A 17,148-nucleotide genomic window follows, 5' to 3' on the forward strand; every position below is an offset into this window, starting at 1 on the left:
CATCGGCCGCCCGGAGGAAGGGTGCTTGTTTGCTATAAACAGGGGGAGACACTGCAAGAGACAAGAGAATGCTGCACACCCCCATAAGTATAAAAAGGAAAAAGGAAAAAGTCCCCCGTGTGGGGTTTTTTAGCAGCAAAGGGGTGGAAAAAATACTACATATGATTGGAGATTAATTGGATTTTTATTATTAACATGATATCAAAAAATGATGATAAAATATGGACTGTGGTACAGGAGATGTAAAAGCAATAATACAGGAAAGGACACAATTTTACATGATTAACAAGCGCTAAAGAAAGTTGATGATGTTGAGCAAATCCTGACGCGTTTCGACCCCGCCGGGTCATCATCAGAGGATTAATAAGCTGTAGAAATATTTATACATATATTGAAATTCATAGACCTAACCACAAGATGGAATGCTATATATTGAACATTTTGTCTATAAAGTTACCGATCACACTGTATTGTGCGATATCTCCTGAAACAGAGGTCCTCTAATCTCCTCCCTCCACTCACTCCCACTGGAAGTCTCCAGTCAGCTGGCACACCAGCGATGCGAGCCCACCAATTGATGCGTGGCTTACGAGGAGTCACAGTGTGGGATAATCCCAAATGCCTGGGAGGGGCGCGGAGGCGGAGACAAGGCACCTGCGGTCAAAGCATCAAATTGTAATGCTATAAGTGCATTGTATTTAACGCAAGTAAAGGTATTACATAATTTCAATACCGAAGTATTGGGTGCTTGTTTGCCACCCCCCCAAGAGAAAAACCCACCAGCTACCACTTATGAATAGTATTGGATATGTGTATTCAGCAGAGCTGCTCATACATACCCTTGGAGTATACCGTTTCCTTCTATGCATTTTTCTTTTTTCTTTTTTACAATATACAGGGGAAAACTTATGCCGTGTACACACAGGTGGACTTTTTGACCGGACTGGTCTGACGGACCGAATCCGGCGGACAATCCGACCGTGTGGGGGCTCCATTGGACCTGCAGCGGACTTTTTCGGTCAAAAATCTGACGGACTTTAGATTTGGAACAAATCAAATTTGTCTGACGGACTCCAGTCCGGTCGAAAAATCCGCTCGTCTGTATGCTAGTCCGATGGACGAAAACCCACGCTAGGGCAGCTATTAGCTACCGGCTATCAACTTCCTTATTTTAGTCAGATCGTACGTCATCACGTACGAATCCGTCGGACTTTGGTGTGATCGTGTGTAGGCAAGTCCGTTCGCGAAAAAGTCCGTCGGACCAGTCCGGTCGAAAAGTCCGCCCATGTGTACACGGCATAACACTTAACCCCACACGAAAAGATAGATAAAAAGTGGGAGGGAATGGATGACAAGAGAGGGATAGAGAAGGAACAGTAAGGGGCAGCGGAAGCAAAGAAGGAGGGTGAAAGGGTGGGTAGGGGTGAGAAACCCACCCATCCCCCTGGCGCGGAACCCTTAGGAACCTTTTACCTCCAGGAAGTAAAAAGAGTGTTGCAATATATCACCTTGGCCTATGGTCGGGAAGCTAGCATTGTTTGACCTCTATAAAAGAAATAGGGAGTCCAAACTTTCCAGTGCTTTTCTTCTTGTTCCCTAAGCATCATAGTCAAGTTATCCATCACTTGGATCTCATTAATTTGAGCAAAACAATGTGCTTTATTGGGGGTACAGTACTTTTCCATAGTGCTGGAATGCAGGCTTTCGCTGCATTAAAGGAGATGTTTCAGTAATTCATTTTTCTCCCTACCTCTTCTGAGCTCTGCTGTAAAGTAGACTGCAAGAAGCTGATACTGTCAGATTTGGGTACTTACACTGCCATATTGATTACAGGACTGCATTCACTTGTGCTTTTTGTACAGTATCTGTCGGAATTAGGTTTTAATATATAATAGTCACATATTCTCACCCCAGTTCTTTCCATTTATATCAGTCCTGGCTTTGTAAAGGTGATTATGGAAGAATATTTTTGATCTAATATAGTAAAAAAAAACAAAAAAACATTTTGTATTAGGTTTAAAAGCTATTCCCTCTGATGATTGAAGGTGAAAAACCTGTGTTGCAGCTGCCCCCCAGAGCCCCCCTTTTACTTAACTGAAACCGATCATTCCAGTGACGAGCACGAGCCCAGCAGCTCCAGCCGCTGTCTCGGATCCTCATTGGATAGACTGATAGCAGCAGGAGCCATTGGTTCCCTCTGCTGTCAATCAAATCCAGTGACATGGGAGCCGCGGGCGGGACCGAGTCCTACTGTCTGTGTCAATAGACGCAGCAGCGGGACTCGGAAGCATGCCCGCACGGGTGCCCATATGCAATGCGGTTTTCCGTGGGGGCACTCGATAAAGAGGAGGAACCAGGAGTGCCACCGGGGGACCCCAGAAAAGGAGGATCGGGGCTACTTTGTGCAAAGTACTTTGTGCAAAACCCTTGCGCAAAGCAGGTAAGTATGACATATTTTTTGTTTAAAAAAAACAACTTTACAATCACTTTAAATAATATCTTAACCTTTCACATGGGCTGTCTGATCAGGTCTGCCTGTCAGTTTTTCAGGCGGTCCTGATCGGACCCTCCAGTCTCTTCTAAGGAGCGGCGCATGTCCGCCGACACCCGCCGCTATCCGATCCTACCCGCAAAAAACAGACGGATGGTGGTCCTATTTTCCATCTGTCTGGCGGATTCGATCGGATGGAAATGGACAGATGGTCCATTTCCATCCAATTTTCTCACAGAGGAGTGGTGTCTGTGGCCACTCTGCACAGCGGAGCGGACAGGAGCTGTCATCCAACTGCTCAGCGGGGATCAGCGGAGCGATCCCCCACTGAGCAAGCGGAATCTGCTGCACAGAAGCGTCCGTGTGAAAGGGGCCTAACGGGACATTTTATTTTCTAAGCACTGTGTATCATTAACAATTACAATTTTTTGCTTTTTGTGAATGTAGCACCCTGGTGTTTAGGCAGGGTTGCTAACAAATTTAGTTTGCCAGGTAGTAATTGTCCTGGCTGATTGTTAGGAGATCCACTGACTTCCCTCTAATTCTGGAATTGCTGCACTTTTCTCTTCTGTCACTAGGTGGCATTGTGGCTTGTGACATTAGATAGACAAGGGCATAGCAAGAACAGATCATGAATGGATGGGGTGTCTCAGCCAATAGGCAAGGGTTTCTTTAGTCCCTTGGCCTGCTGGGAGAGCCTATTTATTTGGGTGGAGTCAGGTGATCGGGGTTCTGTGCCGCCTGGAGGTGACCACTGGGATCTGGACATCTAGTGAGAGACTGAGAGCTCAGTGATTGAAGACCTACAGTGGGATACTGTGAGATAGGGGACTGTTACAAGTTCAGTGCCATAGGAGACAGCAGTCCTACCTATACAGACATGGCATCCGGCTGGAGGCCTTTCCCTGTATAGCTGTCTTCCTATAGTGTTTCGGAGTCTGCTAATTAACATTGCATCTACTTAAAGGTGTCCTGGCCCGCTCTCCCACAGTTCTTCTTAAGAGACAATAAATCTCTTATTCGCATTCAAAAAGTGACTGGCGCCCATCATTTCATCTTGCATTACACCCACCATGCCTGGTAACCCACTTTACAAGGAAGGATGTCAGCTCTCCCTAACTCTTGAGGTCACCATTAGACCTCTGGGGGCCCGGAACTCTGCTACAATGAATTTTATACTGATTTCACCTTTTTAGATTCCTTTTTCTGAGCTGCTGATATTCCCGTCTTTTTAGTGACCTGTCTACATTCACTTGCTCGGGTGTTGGCTGCGTATCATTGCTTTGGGCTGGCTTTCGGAGACAATGCAGTTGATTTACTAAAGGCAAATATACTATGCAAGTCAAGTGCAGTTGCTCCCGATCTGAGGGGAATCTCTGAAATGAGGGGAAGCTCTGCTGGTTTCTATCATCCAATCATGTGCAAGCAAAAATGCTGTTTTTTATTTTCCTGGCATGTTCCTCTCAGAATTAGAGCAACTGCACTTGCAGTGCACAGACTATTTGCCTTTAGCAAATCAACCCCATAGTGTCAGCATGGCCACTTATGAGGAACGCATATAACAGGTTGACAACACTGGGATACAATCAGGAGACAACCGTAACTTCGTAATAGAAAGTGCCTAAACAAAGACCTATGTGGCAGGATCTCCATCTGTTATTTTAAGTTGTAGATTTAGGCTGGGTTCACACTGCTGCCGGATGAGGCTCGCAGCAGGGGTCCGGTCCGTCCCTGTTCTTCATTTCATAAGAAACAAGTTTTGGGACTTTAAATGAAGCATGCCTCCATCCCTGGTTCAGGAAAATAAGGAAGAGGATGGGACTTTGCATGAGGCAAATGACAGGCAATAAATGAAAAATTCATATTTATTGACATGGATCGTAAACATAGCATATTGCGATAAATACTGTAAAAAAAATCTCATATATTTAAATACACATAGCATGAATATACTGCACATACAGTATCTCACACAAATGAGTACACCCCTCACATTTTTGTAAGTATTTTTTTTTATATCTTTTCATGTGACAACTCTGAAGAAACAACAATTTGGTACAATGTAAAGTAGTGAGTGTACAGCTTGTATAACTAAATTTGCTGTCCCCTCTAAATAACTCAACACACAGCCATTAATGTCTAAACCACTGGCAACAAAAGTGAGTACACCCCTAAGTGAAAATGTCCAATTTGGGCCCAAAGTGTCAATATTTTGTGTGGCCACCATTATTTTCCAGGACTGCCTTAACCCTCTTGAGCATGGAGTTCACCAGAGCTTCACAGGTTGCCACTGGAGTCCTCTTCCACTCCTCCATGAGGACATCAAGGAGCTGGTAGATGTTAGAGACCTTGCGCTCCTCCACCTTCCGTTTGAGGATGCCCCACAGATGCTCAATAGGGTTTAGGTTTGGAGACATGCTTGGCCAGTCCATAACCTTTACCCTCAGCTTCTTTAGCAAGGCAGTGGTCGTCTTGGAGGTGTGTTTGGGGTCCTTCTCATGTTGGAATACTGCCCTGCGGCCCAGTCTCTGAGGAGAGGGGATCATGCTCTGCTTCAGTATGTCACAGTACATGTTGGCATTCATGGTTCCCTCAATGAACTGTAGCTCCCCAGTGCCGGCAGCACTCATGCAGCCCCAGACCATGACACTCTCACCACCATGCTTGACTGTAAGCAAGACACACTTGTCTTTGTATTGCTCACCTGGTGGCTGCCACACATGCTTGACACCATCTGAACCAAATAAGTTTATCTTGGTCTCATCGGACCACAGGACATGGTTCCAGTAATCCATGTCCTTAGTCTGCTTGTCTTCAGAAAACAGTTTGCGGGCTTTCTTGTGCATCATCTTTAGAAGAGGTATACTTCTGGGACAACAGTCATGCAGACTGTTGTAAGCGGCGTATGCAAGTGTAATTTCTTTAGTGTTGTCTCAAAAGATATAATAAAATATTTACAAAAATGTGAGGGGAGTACTCACTTGTGTGAGATACTTAATATACATTCACAGAAATAGAGATAGCACATTCAAAAGCCAATCTGAACTAAGTAATATTTTCTCCATGGGGTAATAAACATCAAAAAATGGTATGACATAATACAGTGGAACCTTGGATTACGAGTATAATCCGTTCCAGAAGAATGCTTGTAATCCAAAGCACTCGCATATCAAAGCGAGTTTCCCCATAGAAGTCAATAGAAACTAAGATAATTTGTTCCACATTGACTTCTTTTGCATGCAATACCGCATGTGGCCAGAGGTGGGGGGGAAATACTCGGAGATGGCTCGGGTGCACTCGGAAAGCCTCGGAAAGGTTCGGAAATACTCGGGAAAGGAGTATTTCTGAGTATTTCCGAGTATTTCCGAACGGCTCCGAGTGTCACTGGCACCCCCACACCTCTGGCCAAATGCGGTACTGCTAACCACATAGGCTTGAATCCTGCTCCTTTTGCGAGATAACACTCGCAAACCGAGTGCGAATTTTTACAAAATAATTGCTCATATGGCGAAACACTCATTAACCGAATTACTCGCAATCCGAGGTTCCACTATATATCCAGATAGTAAAAACATGACTGCATCACATGTTTCTCTACGCGTTTCATGGTTACAACCACTTCTTCAGGAGAGGATGCCTCATAATGTCTGGAAAAATACATAAATGCCAATGAAAAAAATGAAGGGGAGAGTAAAGATGGAAAAAGAAAGAGTTTTTTTTTGAAGCACTTGATTAGAGCCATAGGCTCTAATAGGCTTCAAAAAGGTGGACTTGGAGCGCAGAGCTTTACGCTCAGAGTCCACCCAGATGTGTTAGAAAAGCAAATGAATATTTGCTTTTCTAACACTGAATCACCTCTCCGCTAATCAGAAAGCGCAGGTCTAATACTCGTCACCTGATTGGCTGAAGGCACAGGCGCCCCTATTGGACGCCTAGCAGAACGGAAGAAGAGAGAAGGGGGAAGCATGGAGGACACAGGAGCTGTCCCACAGTTCGCTGCCTGACTCACCACCAAGATGGAGTAAGTGCCGGGCAGACAGCGGTCCGTAGCACAAAAGCTCACGAATGCTCGGAATCAAGCAGAAGGAGCGGCACTGGCTATTGAACTTCCTTCTTCTCAGGTCATCGTATGTGTTGTACCTCACCGCGTTCTTACGTTCGAAATTTCCGACAACATTTGTGTGACTGTGTGTATGCAAGACAAGTTTGAGCCAACATCCTTCGGAAAAGAATCCATGCTTTTGTTGTCGGAAATTCCGATCGTGTGTACATGGCATTAGAGGTGCCTACTGTTCTGATCAAATGCCGCTTTGACATACCTCCTTAGACCCAGTCTATCCAGACAGTATGGTCATCTGCTGACTTGGCACCATCAACAGGCAGCTTAACTCTTCAATAGGGCACAGAAGCTGAATCCAACACAATTTTACTTCAGCTGTTGCAGTACAGAGGATTTTTTTTCAGTCTTTTGAAATGTAATGCCGCGTACATACGATCAGACTTCCTGCCAACAAAACCATAGATTTTTATTCGAAGGTTGTTGGCTCAAACTTGTCTTGCATACACACGGTCACACAAATGTTGGCCATCAATTCTGGGAACGTGGTGACGTACAAGATGTACGACGAGCCGAGAAAAAGGAAGTTCAATAGCCAGTTCGGCTCCTTCTGCTTGATTCCGAGCATGCGTGAACTTTTGTGCAACGGACTTGTGCACACGTGATCAGACTTTCCAACAAAGTTTTGTTGGCGGAAAATTTGAGAACCTACTAAGAAACATTTGTTGGTGGAAAGTCCGACAGCAAATGTTCGATGTTCGATGGAGCATATACACGGTCGGACTTTCCAACAAGCTCACATCCAACATTTCCCATCTGAAAATTTGACTGTGTGTACGTGGCATAAGGAGACAATAACTTCTCTGAGCCATGTCTTTGCAGACAGCTAACACTGAGGAAACCTGGAAGAAATGGGGAGGGTTTAATTAGGACTAAACAAACTAGCATTAAACAGGAGGGGGGACAGAGCAAGATACCAAAATTACATTAGTAAGCAAGTTGTAGTGACCCAGGTCACCACTAGATGTCAGAATACTACAGGAAAGTGATAAGCTATTGCAGTTCAATACAACACAGAAAAATAATACAAAAGTGGGGCAGAACACCTACACATCCTGGCAGAATGTTTTACCCCCTCTGATTTCCCTGATTGCCCTCCGTTGTAATAGGTCAAAGACTTTGTGTTTGCTTATAGCAGTGTTTCTCAACTTTTTTTAGTCAAGGCACCCTTTAAAAATGATGGACAATCTTGAGGCACCCTTTACAAATTAAGGACAATTTTGAGGCACCCCATTCTAAATTTAAAAACTATTCTAATACCTAATGCAGCAACATCCACACAAGTAGGACACTCAACATTAGAGGCGATTTATTTTTCCAAAGCAAATACACTTTTGCAAACTGGTACTGACTAGTATTCCAATGTTTCTCTTTTCCCTCAGTTTTTTTCCATCACTCAGCTAATGCGACCCCAGCGCTGATGGAGAGGGGCAGGGGAGGGTCAAACAAGGATTTTATGCAGGCAACATTCTTCATATTAACTGTTGATGCCACTGGTCGTTAGGATGCTGGCAGCTAGAAGGTTGAAATAGTGCACAATGAAAACCTGTGTTCAACCTTCATCCACACGTCAGCTTGTATACAAATGTAGTGGTACCTCCGTAGGGGCTGCTAAGTTATGTGGCCCACCTGTCATCCTGCCCAGCATTCACCTCTCAGACACTCCAAGACAGAAAACAGTCCATGTGCTTGTTTTTATGTTTTATTAAGGGGATTAAACTTGGATAGGGTATAGCAAGTATGGGATGCCCAATGAATTTTAGAACAAATAATCGCGACAACTTATATACACTCTGGTTTATACAGATCTCTCTTCCTCCAACACAACTCTTACTGCAGACCATTACTCCTCAGCTCCTCCAGCACAACTCTTACTTGAGCTTCCAGGTACAGCTAGCACCGCATGGTTAGGCCTGACACTGGCTCAGCCAGGCCTTAGCAACTGCCTTTTGCAGGCAGGGACCGCAGGCCCCCTTTTAGTGTAATAATGAAAAGTTCTTGGTGCTAGCTGCCCTAACTTTTGTTACTAAGCCCAGTAACCCATCTTCAGTCCCTGCCAGCCCTCCTGGCTGCAGCTGCCCCTCTCCACTGCCCATGACACCACAGTCCATACTGCTGGCTCTGCACCCATCCCAGACTGCATGCTCCCAGTCCTCTCAGGCGTGCCTCCCCAGTCCTCCTGACTGTGCATGTCACTCACCAGCCCTCTCCTGGCTCCTGGCTGGAGACTTTCCCGGCAATGATCTCTCCTTCTGTCCTCTCTTGATCCTCCTGTGCTGTCTACTGTCCAGAACCTTAACGCTTTCTTAGAGGGCTCTGTCCGCACCCGAGCCCCAGGCCCAAGGTCACCCCCCCCCGACTGGGGAGCTCCCTCAAAGGCCTTGACAGCATTCTATCTCCAAGCTCTGAACAACTCCAACTCCTCCCCAGCAATACAGGTTGGGGATTGGTCAGGGCTCCTTAGAACACCCCAGGCAGCTCCACCTCTCCTCTCCTCCTCTCTTTCTAGTACCTTCCAGAAGGCTCTAGAAAGAAGAGGGAGGTCTTAGTGATGCTGCCTGGTAGTCACCAGCTGCTATCCTCAGCCACTACCAGCCCAAATAATAAACAAATAAAAATAAACAAACAGACCTAACCTACCAAACTTCTCTCTAGCCCCTACCTACCTAGAGGGTGCTACACAAGTTTTGGCCAATTTTTAGGCATTTTGCCAAGGCACCCCTGAAGCAACCTGAAGGCACCCTGGTTGAAAAAGGCTGGCTTATAGTGTCATAGCTCACCCACTGCTTCCTGTCACCCACATACTATATTTCTGTGTGCTAGTAAGGCAGACCATCATAGTGAGAGCAAATAGGAATATAGGTTGGGCAGGAAACTGACTTATGGGAACGCCTAGGTATTAGTGCACCGGGGGAGCAGAAATTGACTATAGGTAAGTGCACATTATGCCAGCAAAATGACAGTGTTGCTTTTGTTGATCTACAGTATGTACATGAATTTTAACAATCTTTGTAGCAGATTCCTAACTTTGGAGGTTGTGTTCATTATAATTACCTGGTGAACGTTCACTAATCAGATGAGAGAAGTTGCAGTGTCTGCATCCCTTTAGAAGTAATTAACCCTCAGGGAGTATCTCACCGAAAATGAAATTCGTATCGCAGAGGATGCCTAAAATTGTACTCGTATCTTAGTGTAGAGTTCTGAGAAAACTGATGAACCACTTTTACAAGCAGGAAGTGACATTTATGGGGGCTTTCGGTGTCCAACTATGTTTAGACACAACTCAAGTTTGCAATATGGCATTTAATTTTTTGGCACTTTTAGAAAATTGGAAGGCAATTTTTAACAACATTAAAATTCCATAATGGCTAATGTGTCAGTTTATATATATATTTTTTTTTATAAAATTGAAATTCCAAAAGATTAGCCCAACATTTGTCTGAGATTGCAGAATGGCAATTTATGGAATAAAGACAGCTAATCAAGTTTTGTCTTCTGTTTTACAGTAAGATCATGTGGATATCCTGGTGACATAGAAAATGGATATATTGAAGCTGAAAGCTTGTTCTTTGGCTCAAGAGTAACATATCACTGTAATCTGGGGTGAGTTTAAATCATTGGTGGCCAACCTGTGGCCTGAGGGCTACATGCAACCCATTGGTGTGGTTCTCTATCCTCAGCAGTCAGTAGCGGGAGTATTGATTTGTTAACTGACCTTTATTACCAATGATCTTTGGAAACCTCATCTTACATATACCACAATTTCTGTTGTCTCCTACACCATGACTTTGGGCTCCATCTACAACTGTAGAACAGTCTCTGACCATTTTCTACTAAAAAGCCTGTGACAGTCTTCTATACCATTACACAAATTAAATATTATTTGTGGTTCTTTGGAGATATCAGGGGCTACATTTGAGCCCCCCTATACCTTGTAAATTGACAACCACTGGTCTACTATATACTGTATATAGAGTTACATGATCATATACTGTCAGCAGTCAAAATTGTTAGAAGATGCCACTCTTGGAGGTTAATATGGTTTATAAAAAATAATTTTGTATTTTTAATATTATTCACATACATTTGTTTTTTGTTTTTTACCACTGCCTGAATTTTGTAATGGAATCATGAGATGTCACCCCACTCTATTTATTTATTTACTTTATTGAGAAGATACATTCTATTTATCAGGTGTAATGTAACTACTGTATCAATTAGTGAGATCACATCCAATATATATATATATATATATATATATATATATATATATATATATATATTTTTTTTTTTTTTTTTAAAAAGAGACCCCCTAAGTGAAGGTTCTTACCCTTGGACAGGAATTGTGTTAGTGGCAGGATCACCAAGCGTTATGAGAGGTTGATACTGATACTAATACCTTAGCCCCTAAAGGGCTAAAATGGAAGCCCAGTCACATCCTAACTATACATTAACCTTCTCCCACCTAAGCTTATTCTAAAAAAGCCTGTAGACCAGTGCTCTCCAAACTGCGGCCTGGGGGCCAGATGTGGCCCATTGCTTGCCATTGCCTGGATCTTGGGGCACTTTTCTTACCACTGGTACAAGACACTATTCCTCGCACTGCAACCAGCAATGGGGCATATTTCCTGCTACTGATGCCAGCAATGGGACACTATTTCTCCCATTCACACCAACAATGCAACACTATTTCTCCCATTCACACCAACAACGGGACACTATTTCTCCCATTGACGCCAACGGTGGGGTGCTATTCCTCAAACTGACACCAATAATGGGGCACTATTCCTCCCAATGACAACAATGATGGGGCACTATTCCTCCCACTGACACCAACTATGGGGCACTAATTCTCCCTCTGACAACAATGATGGGGCACTATTCCTCCCACTGACACCAATAATGGGACACTGGTCCTCTCCCTAGTACATGTTTAGATGTTCTAGAGGGAGGAATTGTTTGCATTGTTTACTCCCACTGATACCAGGACAATTTATACTTACACTGGCCACAGTCAGGCCCCCCTAAACTCCAAAGGACAGTAAACTGTCCCTGTGTTTAGAATGTTTTGAGAGCCCTTCTGTAGAGAAAAAAATGTCTATACTTACCTATGCTGAGGGCGCTCCGGTCTGGTTGCATGATCGGCTCCCAGTGTTGGCTTCAGTGTACAGGAGGGACAGCCGACAAGAGATGACCCATAGTAAGTCTATAGGGGAAATCACTGCCTAGCCTCTGCAGCTGTTGTCGGAGATCTCTCCTCTTTACTGAAGCTAGACGCTAGGGAGATCATGTGACCAGACTGGAGCACCCTCAGAATAGGTAAGTGTAAACATTTTTCCTTTACAGGGTACTTAGAATAGATGTGGAATGAGGGCAGGAGCAGCTTTAAATATAGTTAGAATTTGACTGGACTTCTACTTTAATCCACCTTTGTCCTGCCTTTCACTTTAGACCTGCTTGACATTTTTTCAATTACAGTGTAGTGCCTAAATTTAAAGACAGTTATGACAATAGGAAGGGGAGATATGTGGTACTTTGGTGCATACTACTATAGTGCACTAGTCTGTGGTGATGTGCTGCAAACCTAGGGCAGCCTTTCCTGTGTCAGCAACAAGTGTACACTGTGCACCCCAAGATAAAAAGAGGCCCTAACAGAAAAACTAAAATAAATCACCCCATTAAAAAAAAATATAGAATAAAATAAACTCTGAAATACCATACCCCAAACACATTTTTAAGCCTAGTAGAAAAAAAGCTAGCTAAATGTGAAATAAAATTAAATAAATGAATAATAAATAATAATAATAAAAAGACTGCAAGGGGGCTCATCAGCCAAACAGCAACTAAAGTTGTTGCTTTCACACAAACAAAAAGGTAGTCCTAGAATAGATTGTTGGGTCTCTGAGCCCACCACACTGCAATACACTGTAATATAGTGCAATATAGCACGTTAAAGACGTTAAAGACTTGTATAGCAACTAACTCCTCCTATTCAAACTGCCAGCACTCCCTAAACGGTTTTACAAATTTAAACTTACATAAATAATTCTCAGAGCACTACAGGTTTTCTAAAAGGATAGCTCAGCAGTAGTTATCTAGTTGCAGCCTGGCCTTGTACAACTCAAATGAAATCTTGTACAACATTATCTGGTTGCAGCCTGGCCTTGGACAACCAATTTCCCATACACTTTCACCCAATAAGTTGAGTCTGACCTACTGTATTTATTTGTGTGTGTACATCTCAGGTTGAGCTATTGAGCTCTGTAAACAATATTTTTTTACAACAAGAAAGAAAGAAAATAAATCGTTTTTAAAATATGTATTGTAGTGATATTAACCATTTTTTGGTTCTCTTTTGGTTCTTGTAATGCATGACATGCAGAGAAAACTAAGGGCGGATCTCTTTTTTTTAATCTCCAACTTTTTTTTCCTTTTATACTTTTACATCTCCACTTTATAAACTGGTATAAAGACCATCAGCAGAAGCAACATAAAGCCAGTGAAATGGGCAGAATGAAATTCCTGATATTTTCAGTTGCTATATAATTCGCCCCCAGTTGCCTCTGCCTTTCAGCATCCCAGAGCATTGCTGTAAGAGATATGGTGATGTATTTATTTCTGGTTATGTATTCATCTTTCAAGGTACAATATGGTTTCAAAAAGGAATTACCGAGAGTGTCAAGCAGACGGAACATGGAGTAACATGGTTCCTTCCTGTGAAGGTAAAAAGTGCTTTAAATCCTATTAAAGGAGAACATCACAAAGGGCATTGTGGAATTCTTTAAAGTGGACCTGTCATTAAACTGTAATGCCATTAAAGTTCATACTTCATATAAATTAATGGGACGTGTCAGTGTAGCTCTACTCCTGCAGGTGCCGCTGCAAAGGATAGGTCCTCTTGTCCTGTACCTTGGCCTTTCCAAGAATCTCAACCTCTCTTACCCACCTGGGGGATGTAGACCTATATAGATATATATATGCATTCAGTACCATAAAGTCCACTGAACTGGTTCCTGACACCCAGCAACAATGTTCTCTCATAAAAACAAACACGTCAGAGAATAAAAAGGATAACTCTGTACATTGTAAGTTAGGTCAACAGGTAACTGAATAAAAACAATATTAACAGTTAATGGACATTTAATTTTATGACTGACAGGATATTAGGTACTGTTAGAATTGAGACTCCCAATCAACATAAATGGTAACAATGCCACCAGTTGTGCAACTGTGAGCAAAGAAGGAATTTAAACTATAAACGGGTAAGGCTATACTGTTCACGAGCACTGATGGCAGCTATGCTATGCCTAGAAAAGCAGCAACCAAATAAGTGATGATAAAATAAACTAAAAGGACTAATTTGGAGGGGGGAGGTAGTGAGGAATAACGGAAAGGACAGTCCCTAATATGATTTATCTGCCGGCCATCATTGAGGCCCTTGAAGAATGTTGGGGCACTTGATAAAAATTCCCTTGACAATCTGCATGCAATTAATAAATCAGTGAGAGCTGGCTTGTCTTGAATACTTGGTGTCTGCCATCAGATTTGGTTGCTGTTAAATGTCCCTGAGTTCACTTTCTTTGAGGAGGATGTAGTGTGGTATTTAAAACATAAGATCCAAATTAGGTCAGGTGTATTGGGATTCTGATGCTTAACACTACTTAATGTCCTGTTCTCACCAGTTCTGTGAAAAATTGCAGAAGACAAGGTAGCAGCATTATTTTTCTGGGAAAGAAATCAATGTATGCATGTGGAGACAGCAGAGAGATAGAGTTCTGTAGTTCAGCAGGCAGGGTGGACAACACTGCTTGAGATTTCAGTGCAGTAGAGGCATTGTGTTGTCAGTTCAAACAGAGATTGGGAGCACACTGGACTTATAGCAAATTATCAGGTATTTTCCTGTGCATGCATTGCAGAGATATACAATTCACGGAACAAGTCACTATCAGGTACATTGTGGTTGTTTCATAAACATCTGGAATATTTATTGCTGTTTTTTTCAGCTTTTGCACAATCAAAATCCACATCCTATTTGAGTTCATCCTGAAAGTCAGTGGGGACTTTCAGAAAAAGAAATTTGCCAGGGTAATGCAGATGGTTGGTAAGAAAAAGTAAACTCACAAGAATCTTCTGTTAGGATCCAATATGAAATGAAAGAGGAAAATAAATGTTTGGAAAGCTTACCACAGCAGCTTCCCTGCTCCACTCTGCATCAGGAAATGGTTTCTGTGCCCTCCTGACCCCCCTGTAGTGTGCCCTTCTGAACCCATGTAGTGTGCCTTCCTGACCCCACTGTACCGTGCCCTCCTGACCCCTCCGTATAATATCCTATTGACTCCCCTGTATTATGTCCTCCTACTACTACTTACACTAGAGCAGGCAGCCATGCTAGCATTGAGGAGACAGGCATGAAACAAGTTGAGAAAGTCATCCTGCAATTCCAGGTGTTCTGTTCTCATGATGGATGCCCACACAGTGAATGCCAAGTTTCTTGCTGAAGCTAACTTTTAAAGGTAGGCTCAGTTTGTATTTTTACAGTTACATTTGCTTTAATATAATTTTCTACGTTTTCTTCATGCCATCCTTGCTTTTTATTGAAGGCTTGCTAGTTAATTTCTTTTTTTTAAAAAAAGGGTGCCACATCCCAGTAATCTTTGACCTCTCAAGGGTTGCCTATCTCTGCCCTGTATCATACCAGGCCACACACTTTTCAACATTGGAAGTTAAAGCTGCCCTTCGCCCTTGCAAGGCATCTTGTCCCCACACCTGGTCCCTTAAAAAGAATGTAGGGGCTTGTGGGGGGACATAGGAATATAGAAGACTCCATATTTAAAACGGGGCCCTCATATACAGTATCTCATGTGAGTACACCCCTCACATTTTTGTAAATATTGTATTCTATCTTTTCATGTGACAACACTGAAGAAATGACACTTTGCTACAATGTAAAGTAGTGAGTGTACAGCTTGTATAACAGTGTGAATTTGCTGCCCCCTCAAAATAACTCAAAACACAGCCATTAATGGCTAAACCGCTGGCAACAAAAGCGAGTACACCCCTAAGTGAAAATGTCCAAATTGGGCCCAAAGTGTCAATATTTTGTGTGGTCACCTTTATTTTCCAGCACTGCCTTAACCCTCTTGGGCATGGAGTTCACCAGAGCTTCACAGGTTGCCACTGGAGTCCTCTTCCGCTCCTCCATGACAACATCAAGGAGCTGGTGGATGTTAGAGACCTTGCGATCCTCCACCTTCTGTTTGAGGATGCCCCACAGATGTTCAATAGGGTTTAGGTCTGGAGACATGCTTGGCCAGTGCATCACCTTTACCCTCAGCTTCTTTAGCAAGGCAGTTGTCTTGGAGGTGTGTTTGGGGTTGTTATCATGTTGGAATACTGACCTGCGGCCCAGTCTCCGAAGGGGGGGGGATCATGCTCTGCTTCAGTGTGTCACAGTACATGTTGGCATTCATGGTTCCCTCAATGAACTGTAGCTCCCCCGTGCCGGCAGCACTCAAGCAGCCCCAGACCATGACACTCCCACCACCATGCTTGACTGTAGGTAAGACACACTTGTCTTTGTACTCCTTACCTGGTTGCCGCCACACACGCTTGACACCATCTGAACCAAATATGTTTATCTTGGTCTCATCAGACCACAGGACATGGTTCCAGTAATCCATGTCCTTAGTCCGCTTGTCTTCAGCAAACTGTTTGCGGGCTTTCTTGTGCAATATCTTTAGAAGAGGCTTCCTTCTGGGACAACAGCCATGCAGACCAATTTGATGCAGTGTGCGGCGTATAGTCTGAGCACTGACAGGCTGACCCCCCACCCCTTCAACCTCTGCAGCAATGCTGGCAGCACTCATACATCTATTTCCCAAAGACAACCTCTGGATATCACGCTGAGCATGTGCACTCAACTTCTTTGGTCAACCATGGCGAGACCTGTTCTGAGTGGAACCTGCCCCGTTAAACCGTTGTATGGTCTTGCCCACCGTGCTGCAGCTCAGTTTCAGGGTCTTGGCAATCTTTTTATAGCCTAGGCCATCTTTATGTAGAGCAACAATTTTTTTTTTTTCAGATCCTCAGAGAGTTCTTTGCCATGAGGTGCCATGTTGAACTTCCAGTGACCAGTATGAGAGAGTGAGAGCAATAACACCAAATTTAACACACCTGCTCCACATTCACACCTGAGAACATGTAACACTAACGACTCACATGACACCGGGAGTGAAAATGGCTAATTGGGCCCAATTAGGACGTTTTCACTTAGCGGTGTACTCACTTTTGTTACCAGCGGTTTAGACATTAATGGCTGTGTGTTGAGTTATTTTGAGGGGACAGCAAATTTACACGGTTATACAAGATGTACACTCACTACTTTACATTGTAGCAAATTGTCATTTCTTCAGTGTTGTCACATGAAAATATATAATAAAATATTTACAAAAATGTGAGGAGTGTACTCACTTTTGTGAGATACTGTACCTACTTATCCCTTATTACTCATTCCAAAAGAAAAAAAATGTAATTAAAAACA

At 43.3% G+C, this 17,148-nt stretch overlaps 1 protein-coding gene across 4 annotated transcripts in view; it reads left to right on the forward strand.

Moving 5' to 3' along the window:
• The window catches only part of LOC141132932 (C4b-binding protein alpha chain-like), a 126,182-nt gene that overhangs the window by 23,009 nt on the left and 86,025 nt on the right, over positions 1–17,148 (forward strand). For all 4 annotated transcript variants that reach the window (XM_073621967.1, XM_073621942.1, XM_073621950.1 and 1 more), the window contains exons 4-5: positions 10,115–10,211; positions 13,251–13,330. In XM_073621967.1, coding sequence (XP_073478068.1) covers positions 10,115–10,211; positions 13,251–13,330 — 177 coding nt within the window. The remainder of the gene's footprint in view (positions 1–10,114; positions 10,212–13,250; positions 13,331–17,148) is intronic.

The sequence above is a fragment of the Aquarana catesbeiana genome, linkage group LG01 (genome assembly GCF_042186555.1).
Source record: "Aquarana catesbeiana isolate 2022-GZ linkage group LG01, ASM4218655v1, whole genome shotgun sequence".
Taxonomy (NCBI): Eukaryota; Metazoa; Chordata; class Amphibia; order Anura; family Ranidae; genus Aquarana; species Aquarana catesbeiana.